Source organism: Arvicanthis niloticus, chromosome 23 (genome assembly GCF_011762505.2).
Source record: "Arvicanthis niloticus isolate mArvNil1 chromosome 23, mArvNil1.pat.X, whole genome shotgun sequence".
Taxonomy (NCBI): Eukaryota; Metazoa; Chordata; class Mammalia; order Rodentia; family Muridae; genus Arvicanthis; species Arvicanthis niloticus.
In genome coordinates, this window is record NC_133430.1 from 19,279,843 (window position 1) to 19,298,786 (window position 18,944).

The 18,944-nt window shown below is 40.9% G+C and overlaps 1 protein-coding gene and 1 pseudogene across 13 annotated transcripts in view; both read left to right on the forward strand.

Moving 5' to 3' along the window:
- The first annotated feature begins 288 nt into the window (after positions 1 to 288).
- LOC143436631 (L-lactate dehydrogenase A chain-like) lies at positions 289 to 1,559 on the forward strand (annotated as a pseudogene).
- Positions 1,560 to 3,462: 1,903 nt separating this feature from the next.
- Positions 3,463 to 18,944, forward strand: part of Eml5 (EMAP like 5) — a 104,816-nt gene continuing 89,334 nt past the window's right edge. For 6 of the 13 annotated variants that reach the window (XR_013106657.1, XM_076921439.1, XM_076921440.1 and 3 more), the window contains exon 1: positions 3,471 to 4,084. Coding sequence is in view for 12 of the 13 variants with exons in the window: in XM_076921439.1 (XP_076777554.1) it covers positions 3,888 to 4,084 (197 nt within the window). In the remaining variant the exon portion in view is untranslated. Of the gene's footprint in view, positions 4,085 to 18,944 lie in introns of all 13 variants that reach the window. The other 7 variants (XM_076921447.1, XM_076921448.1, XM_076921450.1 and 4 more) reach the window with 4 other exon arrangements.

Genomic DNA, 18,944 nt, shown 5'->3' on the forward strand with positions numbered 1-18,944 from the left:
CAGGGAACCTCCAGGGTACATCTATCTCTGCCTCTTAGCATTCAGCTTTTATGTGGAACCTGGAGATCCGAAGCTCAGTTCTTACACTTGTGCAGCAAGTGCTTTACCTTCTAATCCATCAGCCCATTGTTCATCTTACGTTTCTTTTATAGGCTGGAGGAGATATATCACGGTGCTGACAACAACTCCATTTGCTTGAATTTTAGAATATACTTCACCTATCTGGAATATATAGCTTCGGACTAGGACTTTGCATTTCAAGAGACAGATTACGAGTGCTGGAGCCACTGTTGCTGAGCCAAGCCCAGGCCACACTGCTGCTGCTCGCCTGTCGTCTCGTCTGTTGTCTCCCGTCGTTCCTCCCATTGCCCCCCCTTCTCATCGTGCACTAGTGGTCTCAAAAGATTCAAAGTCCAAGATGGCAACCCCCAAGGACCAGGTGATTGTGAATCTTCTTAAGGAAGAACAGGTTCCCCAGAACAAGATTACAATTGTTGGGGCTAGTGCTGTTGGTATGGCTTGTGCCATCAGTATCTTAATGAAGGACTTGGCAGATGAGCTTGCCCTTGTTGATGTCATGGAAGACAAGCTAAAGGGAGAGATGTTGGATCTCCAGCATGGCAGCCTTTTTCTTAAAACACCAAAAATTGTCTCCAACAATGACTATTTGCAAACTCCAAGCTGGTCATTATCACAGTGTGTGTGTGTGTGTGTGTGTGTGTGTGTGTGTGTGTGTGTGTGCCGTCAGCAATAGGGAGAGAGTCAGCTCGATTTGGTCCAGTGAAACATGAACATCTTCAAGTTCATCATTACCCACATTGTGAAGTACAGCCCACATTACAAGCTGCTTATTGTCTCAAATCCCGTGGCTATCTTGACCTATGTGGCTTGGAAAATCAGTGGCTTTCCCAAAAGCCGAGTTACTGGAAATGGATACAATCTGGGTTCCATTACCTGATGGGAGAAAGGCTGGTAGTTCACCCGCTGGGCTGTCATGGGTGGGTCCTGGGAGAGCATGGCGACTCCAGTGTGCCTGTGTGGAGTGGTGTGAATGTTGCCGGCATCTTTCTTAGTCTCTGAACCCAGAACTGGGCACTGATGCAGATAAGGAGCAGTGGAAGGAAGTTCACAAGCAGATGGTTGACAGTGCGTATGAGGTGATCACGCGGAAAGGTTACACATCCAGAGCCATTGGCCTCTCTGTGGCAGACTTGGCCGATAGCATAATGAAGAACCTTAGGCGGGTGCACCTATTTCCAGCATGATTAAGGGTCCCTGTGGAATCAATGATGATGTCTTCCTCAGTGTCCCCATGTATCCTGGGACAAAATGGAATCTCAGAAGTTGTGAAAGTGACACTGACTCCTGAGAAAGAGGCCAGCCTGAAGAAGAGTGCAGATACCCTCTGGGGAATCCAGAAGGAGCTGCAGTTCTGAGGTCTTCCCAGTGTCCTAGCATCTCACTGTCCAGGCTGCAGCATGGTTTCTATGGCGACCACACACTTCTTATCTGAGCTGTGGTTAGTACAGTTGTGTTGAGGTGATCTGGGGAAAAAAAATCTCAGTTCCCACAGCTCTACTCTGCTGCTAAGTGGTACTCGTGTAGTGGTAACCTGGTTAGTGTGGCAGTCACATTGTCTCCAAGACACACTACCAACTGTGTGCAGGCTTCAATTATCCTGTGAGCTTGCTGCATTGCTGCACTGTACACCCTCATCATCATGACTAGGTCAACAAATTCCCAGTTAGTCATAACCTGTCTCCAGTGTGTAAATCTGTTATGCATATCTTGTGCATAAATGTTCTATAGGATATTTTATGTATTATATATGTCTGTAGTGTACATTGCAATATTATCTGAAATGTAAGATATGCATATGGATGATGGAAACCAGCCTACTCAAGTGTCATGCCAATGAAAGCACCAAATAAACCTTGAACAGTGAAAAAAATAGAGACAGGTTGCCAAAGGATTATTGTTCTTTTACTTAAAAGGTCCACTCAATGTCTACTTGTTGATCCAAGTAGACTATCTGGGATGTGGTTGCTATGTTAAATATGCATGACTTTCAGAAAGTGATAATACGTCATCCAGGGTAAAGGCTTCACTGACCTCTCTGCCATGACACACTAACAGATTGCACAGAGAACTGATCAGATTTGTTTTCCTCTCTTGAGTATTCATGAATGCCTCAGTCATCTCTTTCGGTCTTAAGTTGTCATTTGAGGATGGCTTAATTAAGAATGTTTTTGCTTCAAACTCTACCCTTGGGTCATTAAAAATTGCAATGGAAAATATGATAATAGGAAAATAAATTATTTAAATCTATTATTAATCTGAAGTTCTTAAATATGTATCATGGGATCTGTAAAACATTGTGTTGAAAAAAAACTGTACAGAAAGAATTTCTTATTCTTCTACACCCTGCCTCATAAAAATTATATGTAGCTCGTGATTAATATTTCACAGATGTACAGCAACAAATATTTAATTTTTTTCTAAGCGTATTGCTTGAATTTACATAGTCAACATCTCTTTCAGGCACAGTCTACCTGATCATCTGATTTTACAATTACCCTCCAACATGCCCTTCTTCTTCTTCTTTTTTTTTTTTTTTTTTGGTTTTTTGGTTTTTTCGAGACAGGGTTTCTCTGTGTAGCCTTGGCTGTCCTGGAACTCACTCTGTAGACCAGGCTGGCCTCGAACTCAGAAATCCACCTGCCTCTGCCTCCCAAGTGCTGTGATTAAAGGCATGTGCCACCACCGCCCGGCCGCCCTTCTTCATTTTAATAAGAGATAATTGCTGCTAACCAAAACAGCAACGAAAAGATCCGCCAGCCAAGGGGGCTTTGGGGGCTTTAGTAGGGGCAGTGATGCACATTTGTAATCTCAGCATTCAAGAGGCAAAACCCAGGAGGATCATGAGTTTTGTGAGTCCTGCTCAGCAACAGTAGTAACAAATTCAGGACTATTTATTAGGACATTGTATTTAATGTGTCGAAAGTATACTCGTGAGGCTAGGTTTTATTCTTGCCAAATTTCTGGACCAGAGAGCACCATGATAAGTAAAAACACACACATAAAGTATGGAGGAGGTGAGTAAAGAATCAAGTTAACATTCTGGTGTTAATTCATAGACATATGAAATAGCAGAGGTCACTGTAAAAAGGCGTGCGGGATTCCCCAGAGATGCTTGAGCCAGGAAACCTAGCAACAGGAATCCAAATCTGAGGGGCTGGGTGGGTAATCCAGGTCCCGCGATGGTGCTTAGATGCAGGTCCCGTTCGGATGCTTAGCTCTTGGAAGAGAGGCCTACAGGTTAGCAACACTCTGATGGTGAGCAGGGAGCTCCCAGATTCTGCTCAACTCCGGGAGGGGCGGGGTTACCTGGGAGGCGGGGCCAGCGGGCGGGGCGGGGCCGCGCGTCTCCGCCCTCCCGCCACTCAGCTGGGCTCGGGAGCGCGCGGCGCGGCCCCGCCAGGCTGTGGAGGCGAGATAGCGGCTCGACTGGAGCGCCGCAGGTGACCCGGGCTGGGAGTCCGGTGCGCGGGGCCGGCTGAGAAGGAGCGGGCTGGAGGCGCTCCCCGGTCCCCCTTCCTTGTCTTGGTTGTCTCCCAGCCTCGGCGCTGGGCTGAGGGGACACGGCGAGCTCCCAGACGCGCGAGGCTCCCGGACGGCCGGCGGCGCTCGCGGCCCTCAGCATGTTCGGTGAGGCGAGGCTTTTCCTCCCGCCCGTGGGCTGAGGCGGCGGCGGCGGCCACGCAAGCGAGATGCACCTGCCGGGCTCGGCTTAGAGGAGCGTCCCGGCCGCCAGCGGGAGAGCTTTCGTCACCCAGCCCCGGCGGCGACCGCGGGCCCGAGCCGCAGCGACGGGTGGGCGCACCGACATGGCGGCTCGGAGCGCCCCGAGCTGCCACCTGCGGCTCGAGTGGGTGTACGGCTACCGGGGCCACCAGTGCCGCAACAACCTCTACTACACGGCGTCCAAGGAGATCGTGTACTTCGTGGCGGGGATCGGCGTGGTGTACAGCCCGCGGGAGCATCGGCAGAAGTTCTACCGCGGCCACAGCGACGACATCATCAGGTACGGGCTCGGGAAGGCGGGGGTGGGAGGGCATGGGGGGGGGCACCGCTGTCACCCCTGCCGAGTGCTCTCGGAGTTTGCAGCTGCCTGTCCTTCTGGGTCATCACCGTTCCCGCAAAGGGGCATCACCCGGGAAAGCAGTGTGCATCTATCGGGTTCTGAGCCCACCCACTTACCACTTACTGCATCTCCCTATTCTAGGGGAGCCTCTTTGGGATCCTAAGGACGCTCCGCAGGCTAGTCGCGTTAATGGATTTGTGACCTTTTCCCGTTCCATCAACATCAGGATTTTAGACCCCGTGATTGGTTTCTTGTTAAAAGGAAATCTTACTTAGCTAGGGATAGGAAATACTGAACAGAAGACCAAGCTCTGCAGTACTCCACTCTTGGACATAGTTATTAGTTCAAATTTCACTATCCGCACTTGGCAGCAGATAGCAAAGAAACGCAGGTGTTACTCCCAAGGCAATTCACTGGAGGTTAAAATTCGAATGCTGGAAGGCATTTTAAGGGTATGTCTTTTATGAGAAATAACCCACACTGATTTCCAATTCTGTTTATCTTCATCAAAGTAATCCCAAGTTTACTTTCCTATTAGTAATTTCAATCACAGGGTGTGTGTATCTTGCTCTTTATTGATCTGAGTCTTAACGTTGGCCGTGGTGTTTGGTAAGCTGTACATATAAAGAGCAATTTTCAACATTTCAGAAGAACTTTCATGTTTAAGTTAGGAGCGTTTGAATTGATTCAAGCACATTTCTGTCTTCTATCAAAGTGAGAATGCATTACAGAAAAATTTGAGAGTGTGTTTGTGCTGTTGCTTCTGAGTTCTTGACACAGGTTCTGTGAACAGACTTATTATTATTTTTTTTTCATGGATGTTTCAAGTTAGGCACTTGAAAATCATTATAGTGGGTTGATGCAGCATAAGCAAGACGCTCAGGTGCTGAAACTCCATGAGGTTGTATTATTTCGATTCTCTGTACATATATAAGGGGGAGGGGGGCCTCAGGCAAGCAGAAGGTCAGATCGTATGGAGAAAAGTAAACAGAGTTTAAAATTGTAGAGAACGGAAGGCATGGTGGGGGCTTTTATTATCATTCACTTGTTTATTAGACACTGGATTTCTGGATTTCAGTTTTTGGAAAGGAATCTGACAAGCAGTTTTATTTTTCTCAATTTAGGAATTTTCTGTTGTGGTGGTGGTCAGGGCTTGAGACCTAGGGAATGTCCAAAATCACTAATTTGAACAGAAGTTATAGTAATTGCCAATCTTATTATTCACCCCAAGAAGAGAGTTATTTTTTCCCCCAGTCCTGTCACGTCTGTCCTTCTCTATGGATTGGGTCTCTAGCTTTACAAAACTATATGAGTAGCTCTGAGCAGCAGCCCCCCTCCAGATATTACCAGGTTAAATTCAGTAAGTGGTGAGGGTGTGAAGGGTATGGAGGGCCTGGTCATGAGTACAAGAGCTGGTTTGTATGGAATTTTTCCAAAACTTGACGGATTTATTTGAGTGGAGATGAAGTTATGTCTTCATGCTTCTATCAGTAGTTGGAAGCTGTGTTATATGCCACACTGCTTGAATTTATTTATTATTTATTTATTTATTTATTTATTTATGGTCATACTGCAAATGGAACACAGCAGCCTCACAAATAGTTAAATGCTGGATCACTGAGCTACACGGACTGTGATTTTTATATTTTCTTTGAGTAAACTGTAAGGAAGGTTGTGCTTTTGCCTTCTGCAAAAGTTGTGCAACCCATACATGCATCTCAAAACACTTCAAGTTGCAAACATACTCTACATGTATGTGATTTGATGCAAATCATAGATTATTACATAATTTATGGCAATTTAAAAAGATCTCCTGCAAAGTTGTCATAAGCAGTAAAATCTAAACCATACAGTGTAGTAAAGATTGTGGCACAAATTTAATATAATACTAAGAATGTAATTGAAAAATCAAAGTACTTTGGAAATTGTAATAACATTTCAGATTGTAATGACAAATTATTCTCGTGAAATAAAATAGTCAAAGATTAAAACTTGGTTTTTTTTTCAATTCAGCGCTTGACTTGTAAGCATAGAGACCATTCCAGTAACAGCATTCATACATGTAACAGTTGGTAGAAAACAATGTTACATTAGCCTTAATAAAAATATTTTCATCAGTTTTACTTCTATATCTGCTTAAAATTTACTTGTCATTTGTTGGCGAAATATAACTTTAGGCTAAGACTGTTCTAAAGTGAACTGGTAATTGTCATTTGGTTTTAAAACTATAAGTGCTATGTTGGTTGTAAAGTTTGAATAGTCTGTTATTTGTTTGATGTTTCTATAATCTTGCTGTCTTCTAGGATGGCTCAAGGCGGTTCTGTATGACATCACATTTTATTATAGCCTTACATTTGTCTGCCTTCTTTTGCCTTTATCTGTGTGTACTATACTTCTCTAGTCATTATTCTTTTACTGCTAATTAATCCAATAACTTGTTTATACTTAGAAGTGAACTTTAATGTCAAAATAGCACAGCATGTTTTCTGTGTGTGCTCTCGCCTGTGTACATGTTTTTCAAGTTCTGTTGTTTCAATTTCTCTATTAGGTATCTGCAACAGTTTTAGACTGTTATGCTATATTGTGAGTTCTGTGTTTAGGGTAAGGTGCTTATAAATGGCCTGGTTTGTATTTTGAAACTTTTGCCAGCTGGTTTCCCCAAAGGATCTGATAGCTTTTAAATTATGTTTTTCTTGTTATTTATTGCCCACTAACATTTATTTTGCAAAGTAGTGGATGTTATCAAAAGTTTTCAAATCATGTGTACAGGAAGGATCATGGATGGGGTATAATTAATTTGGTATGCTTTTATATTAGCCTCTGGTTGACTCAGTTGTCACATTTTATAGATCTTGAAATGTTTTCAAATTAATTCCATCTATTCCTTCAAAAGACTTATTTCACCCTCTTTTTCTTGAAGACTCAGCTTCAGTATTTGGGGAACAGTACTCTCATCTGTCGTGCTCTCAGGTTATAACAGAATATCTGAAGGTTGTTTTACTTTTAACACCCCCTTTCACATTTATTTACCTTGGTTCTGTTGTGCTGCAGCCACTTCTCTCAGGGTCACCAGTGACTTACACACTGCCAAATCCAGTGGCTAGGTGTCAGCTCACATCTTTTTGAATTTTTGTCACCACTTGACACATTTGATCATGGCCACCTTTTCAAAATAACTTCTCCCAACATTTAAAAGTTGATACATAAAACTAAAACTTGTACAAGTTTTGGTATGTGTATATGTTGATTAAGTCTGCCTAAAAGTGTTTCTGGCCTTAAACCTTTATCATTTTTTTTTATTTTTGGTGAAAACATTAAAAAATTTTTTTCTAGTTTTATCAAATACAGAGTCCATTTTTATTAACTGTAGCCACTCTACTGTGCAGTAGCATACCAGATTTCTTAGTCCTAACCATAACTTAGGACTCACTGATCATCTTTTTTTTTCATTTTTCCCTCTGCCTTGTTTTTCCCAGTCTCTTGTAACAACCAGTCTACTCCCAAAATTATATGAAAAAAAGAATCAATTCCATATATGAGTATGATCTGTAGTTGTTTTATTTCACTTAACAGTTGATCTCAATTTCCATCCATGTTATCAAAATGATAGGATTTTGTGCTCTGTCTTAGGGTTTTATTGCTGTGAAGAGACACCATGGCCTTGCCACCTCTTAAAAAGGAAGGCATTTAATTGGGGCTGGCTTATAATTCAAAGGTCTAGTCCATTATTGTTATGGCAGAAAGCCTGGCATCATGCCGACAGACATGGGGCTGGAAAGGTAGCTGAGGGTTCTACATCTGGGTCTGCAGGCAACAGGAAAAAGACTGTTAGCCACTAGGCCTAGTTTGAGCTTCTGAGACTTCAAAGCCCATCCCCTAGTGACACACTTTCTCCAACATGGCCATACCTCCTAATAGTACCAACCCCTATGAACCTGCGGGGGGTCGGGGGGCATTTTTGTTCAAACTACCACATCCTCTTTATGGCTAATAGTATTTTATTGGGTGTGGTGTGTGTGTGTGTGTGTAGTTAAGGAGAAAGAAGCATGATTGTAACATTTTAGGTAGGTGCTCTGTTAGGGCAGAAAGGAGACCTGTTATGATGATACGCTAGAGACTGAGAGGTCAGGAACTACATTGTGTAGGAATCTGAGTAAAGGACAGACTATGCAGAGGGACTCTTCTCTATGGAAGCTCTGAAGTAGAAGTCCTAGTGGATTTGAGGAACAGTAAGAGAATTGTTGTGGCTGGGTTCAGTGAGGCAAAGATGAGATAAGCAGATTATGTAGGACCTTGTTGAGAGTTTTGGCCTGCTCTCTGAGATTGGAAGTTGTTTTAACAGTTGTGGTTGTTTGGATAAACACAGCCCCCATAGGCTCATTGATTTGAATGCGTAGCCATTAGGGAGTGGTACTACTTGGGAAGGAATAGGAGTCTTGTAGGAGTAGGTGTGGCCTTATTGAAGCAAGTGTGTCACTTGGGGTGGGCTTTGAGGTTTCGAAACTCAACTCAAGCCCACTGTCTATCTCTTCCTGCTGCCTGTGGATCTAGATGTAGAACTCCTATCTACTTCTCCAGCACCAAGTCTGCCTGTGTGCGGCCATGCTTCCGGCCCTGCTGAAAATGGACTAAACCATCCGAAACTAAACAAACTCCAATTACATGCATTCTTTTACACGAGTTACCATGGTTATGTTGTCTCTTCACAGCAATGAAACACTGACTAAGACAACTATTTAATGAAGTTATTGGCTTAGAGAATAACAAAGTCACAGTAGCTTCTGTATCCAGAATCTCCTGGAGAAGAGAGGCAGTAGGGAAGCAGGGAAAACACTGAGGGGACTATTGTAGTGTTTCATTCTGGGAGTGTTGGTGGCTTGGGCCAGTCATGAGATATTGGGAGGAGCAACAGGGAAAGCAGTGAGAAAGGCAAAATTCTGGGTGTATTTTAAAGATGGGAGCAGCATGATTGACTAATGAATCATATGCAAATTATAAGAGAAAAAGGAAGACAATCATGATCACAGTTATTTTGATCAGAACATTTGGAGAATTAGAGTTAGCAGCTATTGAGTTGAGAAAGATTGTGGGAAACACTTTCTGTTTGGAGAGGACAGGAGAAATCAGAAGCCCTGTGTTAGAAGAGTTCAGTGGAGAAACCTCATAGACAAGTAAGTAGGGTTATAATTAGACAGCTGGACACGTGTGTCTGTAACTCAGGAAGCAGTCTGGTATGGCTAGTATAAACAGGTGTTACCAATATGTAAGCAGTAAAGCTGTGAATCTCAATGACGTCACCAAGGTAGCAAGTATAGACAGAGAATGGATCTGAAAGTGGATTTCTGTTGTGTTGCAATATTCAAATGCAGGGGAGATGAAGAATGAAGTAATAAAAGTGTGGCCAGAGGAACAGAAGGGAAAGTGAGGTTATGGGGACACCAGATATGACCAAACCTGCTTCCCATTGGTCAAGGTGTTAGCTGTCTTGTGGTTATTACATTACAATTACAAGACCTGGCCTGGAGACCATTATGCTCAAATGATAAGGGGAAGAAGTCAAAATGGGCTGTTAGTAATACAAAAATACTAGTACCTTGTAAGATTTATTTAAAACAAAGAACCAAACAATGGCATGTGGCTGGCAGCCTTAGATTCTTACTATTCACAGTATGGTCTTTAGATTAACAATAGGAACATTACTTGAAAACTTATGAGAAATTCAAATTCTTTTCCTCGCCCCCCCCCCCAACCCATCCTGGAACTCACTGGAAATAAGGATTCTTATGTCTTACACAACAAGTCACCTTGCCGTAGTTGTGACACAATACCTGAGAACAGAATTTAAAAGGAGGACATCTGTATTTTTGCTTATGGTTGTTAGAGATTTCAGTTGAAGGTTGGATGGTCTTTTGCAAGGGAGAATATCAGGGTGCAGTGTAAGTGGCAGAGGAAACTGCTCGCTGTAGACATCTAGGAAGCAGGTAGTGGGGGAGAGGAAGAGGACCAGCAGAAGGAAGGGGTGAATGAGCAAGAGGGAGAACAGGCAAGGAGAGGAAGGAGAGGGAAAAATTATCTGGAAATTGTGTACCATCCTCACTTCCCAACTAAAGAAGGCATTCGTTCCTTCTCCTTCCCATTATGTTGAATCTATTTCTTTGCGTTCTCTGCAAATACTTTATCAGGATCAACAATACTAGACACTGCCCCTGGTGTAAAGGTAGTGTTTCATACTCATTTCACTACATGGTTGGGGAGGATAACAGCACAGGTAGTTTTTACTGCCATGTTTCTCATAGTATTTCACTTAACTTTTAGTGATGTCACCAGGTCTAACTACTTCAGTGGTTATCATCTGTCGGCAGTATGGCTCTTCAAGGACCAGGGTATAATTCCAACCTAGAGTGGAAAGAATAAGACTCATATGTGATGACTAACACCAGAGTTCACATTTGGTTGAGTGAGACTTTGCTGATTGTTAGCTAATGAACGATGTATTTAATGCATAAAACATGAGACCTCATAGTAGAAATCTTATCTGGAATTTGAGTGCTAGATTGAGAAGCTAAGTTTTTATAAAAGGTAGTTTTGATAACTATGTTTTTAAAAGACTATATAGAAGTTTGAAATAATCATAATAGGCATTATGAAAGATTTTCTAAGTTTTCTCATAGAGTTTTATTGTTAAATTAGTAATACTATTATAGAAAGTTGAAGGCCACAGAAAAATATTTACCCACAATCTTGCTATCTAGAAATATAACCATATTGTAGATTATTGTATTATTATTATATTTCTAGATTATTCACTTGAGTTTTTTTTTGTAGTCTTGAGCAGTTGATGTAATGCTATATGTAATATGTAGAGTATGTTTTTGCTTAATATTATAACAGAAGCTTTTCATAATATAAAAAACTCCCTATACTTTTAGGTGGTGTTTAAGTTTTTGTTGCTATAAATGATGGGATGAAAGCATTTCCATTAGGGCTTTTCTTTGTTGAGGATTAATTTATTCAAAATTTCTTTTTAACTTTAGCGGCCTCTTTGGGAATTCAGTTAATAAATATTGATTTAATAACTACAAGGACTAATCATTGCTTTAGGCACTTAGGGTTAGAAATGAATTTTAAAAGGTAGGTGTGTGTGTGTGTGTGTGTGTGTTCTAGCACAAAGTCTCTGTCCTATTGGTTGGTGTACTGGCTGGTTTTGTGTGTCAACTTGACACATGCTAGAGTTATCACAGAGGAAGGAGCCTCCCTTGAGGAAATGCCTCTATGAGATCCAACTGTAAGGCATTTTCTCAATTAGTGATCAAGGGGGGGAGGGCCTAGCCTATTATAGGTGGTACCATCCCTGGGCTGGTAGTCCTGGGCTTTATAAGAAAGCAAGCTGAGCAAGCCAGGGGAAGCATTCCAGTAAGTAGGACCCCTCCATGGCCTTTGCATCAGTTTCTGCCTTCAAGTTCTGGCCCTGAGTGAGTTCCAGTCCTTGACTTCCTTTAGTGATGAACAGCAGTGTGGAAGTGTAAGGTGAATAAACCCTTTCCTCTCCAACTTCCTTCTTGGTCATGATGTTTTGTGCAGGAATACAAACCTTGACTATGACAGTTGGCTTATGGATTTTAGTGGAAAGAGTAAGATCATACATATACAAAAGTGATTTAAGATAGTTGATCATTACTGGAAATGTATTAGGATAATGTAATATGTTCTGTAACATATTGAAATGACCATGAGTAGTTAGAGCTTGTCAGTACAAGATATGTTTGCCCTAAAGGATAAGTGAGGTGAAGATTTTGGAAATCATTCTAGACAAAAACCTTAAAAAGCACAATCATCTTGACCTTTTTATGGGACAGAAAGGAATGTGTGGCTGGAGTGGACAAGAGGGGAAATAGTGTAGGTTAAGGCTTGAGAACATCTTGAGGGACTCCATCCAGGTCGGATTTTATTCTAGATCGCTGGGAAGCAGTTGGAGAGTTTTAATCAAGTGGATGGGAAAGTCAGATTATGTTGTCCTAAAAGATTACCCTGGGGCCAATGAGATGGCTCAGCAGGCAAAGATGCTTGCCATACAAGCCTGATCACCTGAGCTTGATCCCCAGAAGCCAAGCAAAAGTAGAAGTAGAGAACAGACTCCACAAAGTTGCCCTCTGTCTGATTTCCACATACAGTCTATTGCATGCCCTACTCCTTGTGAGAAAACTCTGCTAGTTAAGGTTGAAGTCCATCCACCATGGCTAGATAGCCTCTGGGCTCAACACAATATGGGAGACTTCTTTCATTAGCAGGACTTCTTCTTCTCTGACCTTATCTGGGGAATTCTAATCCCTCACATATGCTTCTACCTAAGGAATGTCATGTAGCCTCAATTAGATTACAGGATCAATTTCCTTTCTCCTAATAAGAACCTGTTCAGCCAGCACCTGAGATGCTTCCCCATGCTAATGCGGCATTTCAGGTGCCCCAAGCCCCAGGCTGATGACCTTTGCCCATTCTGGATGTTTCAACCCCCAGCTCTCCAAAACTTTATGAGCCTTGAATCACTCTAAGTAAAGTTGATCTGCCTCCTGATAGCTGGTCCTAGTGTAGTTATTCATCTTATGTACTCACAGAACTTCTGAACCCTCACACACCAGGGTGGTGGTGGATGGGGGAAGACCCAGGGAGTGGTGCTGGGGGAAACCCCACAACTCAAAGTATAAAATAAGTGGAAAAAAAAAAAACCAGTTTTCTTTAAAAAAAAAAATCATCCAGGCTATATTGAGGAAACTCTAAAGAGAGCAATAAAGAAAAGAAGAGTGAGTGGTCAAAAGGCTACTGAAGTAGTCCTGGTATAAGGTGAATGCTGGCCAGAATGAAGATTCTACCAGAAAAGATAAGGGTGAAGATAGAGGCAATAAGACAGGCCAATGGAATCATGTAAGGAGTGAGAATGGAATTTAGATTCTTGATCCAAGCAATAAACTGTTTCAGGTTTTAGCTAGAGCAATAAGACAAGACAAGAGAATAAAAGGGATCCAAGTAGGAAAAAGAAGTGAAAGTATCCCTGTTTGCAGATGATAGAATTCTCTATATAAAAGACCCTAAAGACTCCACCAAAACCTCATAGAACTGAGAGATACTTTCAGCAAAGTGATAAAATACAAAATTAGCACATAATAATAAGTAGCCTTTCTATATACATATGACAAACATATAAATATACTGAAAAAAAATTAGGGAAACAATCCCATTCAATACACAAAAAACAAACCCCATTTCTGGGAACCAACCTACCCAAAGAAATGAAAGACTTCTACAATGAGAGCTTTAAGGCACTGAAGAAAGAAATAGAGTAATATACCACAAGATGCTCATGGATCTTGTCAGGGTTAATACTGTGAAAATTGCCATCCTACTTTAAGAAGTCTACTGATTCAAGCACCCCCAGTAAAAATACTAGGACCTTTCTTCACAGACAGAACAAACAACCTTACAATGTGTACAGAGACACAAAAGATCAAGAGTAATCAAATCAGTCCTGAACAAAATGCCTCATAGGAAGCATTGTCTAGTTTTAAATTATATTACAGACCTATGGTAATAAAACCAGCATTGTACTGGCATAAAAACAGACACATATAGGTCAATATAACTATGGCTACTGGATCTTTGGACAGAGATGTCAAAACTACATGCCACAGGAAAGACAACGTCTTTAACAAGTGGTACTGGGAAATCTGGATTTCAACATTCAGAAAAATGAAACTAGATCCTTACCACTAATCTTCACAAAGTACAACTTCAAATGGATAAATTACCAGCTATATATGTGGTAGGTAGTTAGTGTCTAGAATGTACAGATAACTAAACAACATCAACAAAACTAATCACCAAGAAAACAACCCAGTTTTTAAAATGGGCTGTGGAATGGAACAGAACTAAAAAAACAAACAAACAAAAAACAAACAAACAAACAAACAAACAAAAAAACCTTGCAGATGGCTAGTAAACACTTGAAAGTATTCAACATCCTTAACCATCAGTGTAGTATAGATTAAAACTACATAAAGTTTCTAGTATTATGTATGTTTTTTCCCTCTTGTTGAACAGACCTTATGTTCAATTAGCTGTTAGTTACTGCCAACATATATATTTCTCTATGGCTATGCTGATGATTATGGTACATAGTTGTCATAGCTGGGTAGGACTATTGGTTGCTTCCCTGTCTTGGAAACTTGCATGATGGTTTCAGGTACCATGAAAACTAGTCCTCAGAAAGGAGACTTTCAGATCAGATCCAGCTCAGAACCTCTGGGTTTTGTCCAAAGTACAATAGTGTCTTTAGCAGTAGGGACTAACCTTCCACTTCTAGTAGGCAACAAAGGGCAATAATAGGCTGTAATGTTTTGGGAGTCTCTTGGACAGCTCTGAGCAACAAATCAAAAGAGGGCTTCTATATCAGAGAGGCTGTACCTATGAAGTTTTATCAGACTTCATGTTTAAACAAAACCTGAACAAGGAGGACATCAGTGGACATGCTAAGTGGAAGGGGGAAAGCCTGCAGGGACTCAATCCAAGACAAAGAACTGTGGAGACTGGGGAATTCTGAGAGTAGGAGAATTAGTTTTCTTCAGGGAAGAGCCTTCCAATTGGTTATCCTATACCAAGTGGTCAGCCCTGAGATCACATACATATAGGTAAAATTATGCAGACTGAGAAGGTTGTATTTATGTATTAAGGAATATATATATTTAATAATAAAGAAAAGAAGGCCAAGAATTTGAGAGAGAACAAGAGTAGAAAAATACCTTTTATTCTCCTGAAGCAATTGTTATTTCCATGGCTTACTGCCTCAGTCTGCTAACCCAAGCCTAGTCCTGGAAACTTCTGGCCTCCTTACAGTCTAATCTAGGCCTAGAATGTTTTCAGCCTCTGAGACTGACTGCTGAATAAGGTCACCTTGTTCTTTCTGAACTCTGGATGGCTGGTCAGCTCAGCTGTTCTGGCTCAAAACTCCTCTCTTGTTCAATCTGGCTTTTTCTCTTGCCCTCTGACCCTTTGCTCTGATTGGCTTCAAACTAACTCTGGCAATCTGTTCTAATTATCTGGTTCCTTCTCATTCCCTGGCTCATTATATCTTCACCTGAATATAGCTGCTTCTCTCTCTGCAACTGTTCCAGTAAACTGCTTCCTCTCCCTTTTTCTCTCTGCACTGCTCTCTTAAGTGATATCTCTCAGACACTGAGCCACCAACCAGGCAGCATACACTAGCTGGTCCAAGGCTCCCAACACATATATAACAGAAGACTACCTGTTCTGGCCTCAGTGAGAGAAGAGGAATCTAACCCTTGAGAGACCTGAGGTCCCAGGGAGTGGAGAGGCCTGGCAGGGGTGGGATGGGGGAGTTGGGGTGGGAGGTGGGAGCATCCTCTTGGAGATAGGGGGAGGAGGGATGGAGTAAGGAACTATGGGAAGGTGGACCAGGAGGGAGGTAACGACTGGACTGTAAAAAAAAAAAAAAAAAAAAAAAAAAAAAAGTAATTAAAAAAAGTAGCTTCCCTTTCCTCTCTCTTCTTTTGAGAGTTGAGCATATCCAACTCTGTCAAATCTTTCTCTGATTCATCACTTTGTCTGCCACTCAATTAGACATTGCTTACAAATATGTGTGCTTCCTTCTACAAACTAACTTTACCTTCATTGTTTGGCATTAAAGATGTGTGCTAAGGGTATGTCTGTATTCCAGTCAGAGGGATTAAAGGTTTGTGCTACAACTAGATACAGGGTTTTTTTTTTCCTTCAGTAAATAGCACAAGCTAGGGGTTCACAGTGTGATCAAGTATTCTGAAACACAAGGAGGTGCATAGGAGGAGTTGAGAGAAGGAAAGGAAAGGGAGGAAATTTATTTGTTTACATTATAATTTAAAAAATAAAATGATTTTAAACTACTTTAAGATTCCATCCTATCCCAGAATGACAAAGATTAAAATAAAAAAAAGAAGAAAAAGAAAAACAAGTGACAACAAATTCTGGTATAGATGTGGCAAAAGGGGAGCTCTTCTACACTGTTACATAGTGCTAGACCTTGTTTACCACAACACTGACCTTCCAGACAAGATGTGTTCACAGTGCAATAGTGGCAAAACTATGTGTATTAGTCAGTGTTTTAGTACTGTGAAGAGACACCAGCAACTCTTATAAAGGAAAGCATTTAATTGAGGCTTGCTTACAGTTTCAGAGATTTAGTCCATTGTCATCATGTTGGAGAGTGTGGAGGCATGGTCCTAAGAGAAACAGCTAAAAGTTCTACAGCTGGATCCACACACTGCAGGAAGGGCAAGAGCCTCTGGGCTTCTGAAACCTCAAACTCATCCCTGATGATACATTTCCTTTAACAAAAGGCCACACCTACTCCAACAAGGCTACACTTCCTAATTCTCCCAAATAGTGACACTCCCTGGTGACCAAGCATTTAAATCTATGAGATTATGGGGACTATTGTTATTCAAATCACATCCTGTGTATGGAGGTAACTACCCACTCTCTCGATTGGTTTTAAGGCCTGCTTCACAGGAGGGAGTTCATGCCTCATACTGTAGACATGGTCAAACCCATGTAGAGGGAAATAATAGGCTCTTTTGGAGAACCCGTTGATGCTGATGGAGGATGGGAGGAGTGCTGTTAAATGCTGTCTCTGGTCATGGCATGGCTCTTTGTTGTATAGCATTTTCCTCAGAATCGAAAATTCCTTCTCAAAGGGAAGGGAAGGCTCATGACACTTGAGGGGTAAACACATGATCGTATATATGTCTGGGAGAACAGAAACTTGGAAGATTCTTGAAGGCCCTTTGTCAGAGCATAAAAAGGAATAAAAGATTGATGGAGGAGGCTAGCTGAGCTGGAGGGAGATTCTCAGCTGCTGCAAGCTGTGTAGCGAGCTCCTAGTTTGCAGCCTTTCTGAGTTGTCACCAGTGTTGGGGCGGGCTCTTCAGTGGTGCAGCTGCTCTTGAGTCATCCTTGTTCCGTATGTCTTACCACCCATACTACTGTTAGTGACCCCAATAAAAACTTTGGTTCACCAGATTGGACATTGGTATGATCTTTACTTTGGTCTGCTGTAGGCTTCCTTTGGGAGTGAATACACATTTGTGTGTTATGTTTCCCCAAGAAAAGCCAGTCACATGAGAGTTGCTTATTCCAGACGTTTCATGTACATGAATCCACAGAGTATGTGGCCCTTATGTCTGTGTTTCTTCTGTGTTGTGTTACATTCAGAGTTCATCTCTGTTGCAATATACTATTAGCACTTTATTGCTTTTCTCCAGTCAGTTGATGAACATTTGAGCTGTCACTTTTACTGTTATGAATAATTTTGGCATAAACGTTTGTGTAGAGATCTTGTGTGGACATATGTTTTTACTCCTTTTAGGAATGTATCTAGAAATAGAATTGTTGCATCCTATAGTAACTCTGCTAAACTGTTTTTAAACTGGCTGTATAATTTTATAGCCTCACAAATAATATTTGCGTGATCTAATTTTCTATATTATTTTTATTTAATTATGCCTGGTCCTTTGACAGGGATTCAATTTAAGGAGCATTACCATCAGGAGAATATTACATTTTTTCAGGCCTAGAATTGATGTATTCTATCCTCTGTTTAGACATTTTAAAATGACTTGTAGTTGGGGTTCATTATTGTATTTACTCTTTTTGATGCTACTATAATTTAGTTTTTCTTTCTTTCTTTTTTTTTTTTTTTAGGTATTCTTTGCTAGTGTACAGAAATGCAGTTGAATGTCTTTTTATTTAAAGGCAAATCTGATATTTTAAATTCTTTTGTAGACACTTTTATCAAGTAGAATTTTATTTTTCTTTCCTGCCTTTTGTGGATGTATATGCATAGTCCTTACTGATTGTTAGATTTTTGTCTTACTTTTAGAGCCCCATTGACCACTTTTTGCAAATTTCATATGACATTGTTTTTTAAATGAGATTTATAATTTATTACTGTTGTAGTATAAGTGCTACCAAATGCTACCTTAGACGTTAAGATTTAGCTATTTTTTTATTTTCATATATGTGTATATGGTTTATATGTGTGTTTGTGCATGCATGTTTGTGGAGACATGTGTGAAGTACATGTGCCTGTGGGTATGAGTGTACATGGAAGCCCAAGACTGATGCTGGGATCATCCCTGATCACCCTGGTACCAGGTTCAGTGAGGCAAGGTCTCTCAGCTACATGCAGAGCTCTTTGATATGCCTATTCTTGCTAACCAGCTTGTTTTGGGGCTGCCCTCCAAGGTTTGAATAACAAGTGGTCTGCCATATCTGCATGGTATCTAGTGGGTTCCAGGAGTACACTCTCCAGTCTTCATGCTCTCATGGAAAGTGCTTAACCATAGAGCCATCTCCTCAGCCTCTAGATTTAGTCCAATATTAGTCAATAAAAGGAATGGTATGATAGAAAAGAAGGCTTGCAACATAAATACCAACTGGAAAAATAGCATGTGACAGATAAGTTGCTAAAAATCTGTTGCTGTATTTCTGTTGATCTTTTGTGGGATCTTTTTTTCTTGGGAAATTTATGCAAACTGTATCACATGGAGTTTATGAAGTCTATAATTAGTTTATTATTAACCTTTTAGTTTATTATTATTAATTCTTAGCAATAATTTTATAGAAATTATTTCTAAATATAAATTATTTAAGATAAAGTCTAATGTTGATATTTGTAAACACAAATATCTATAGCAAATGCTATAAAAGTTTATAAGCAATTTTCAAGTCTTACTATTTACTTATTTATTCTTTATTT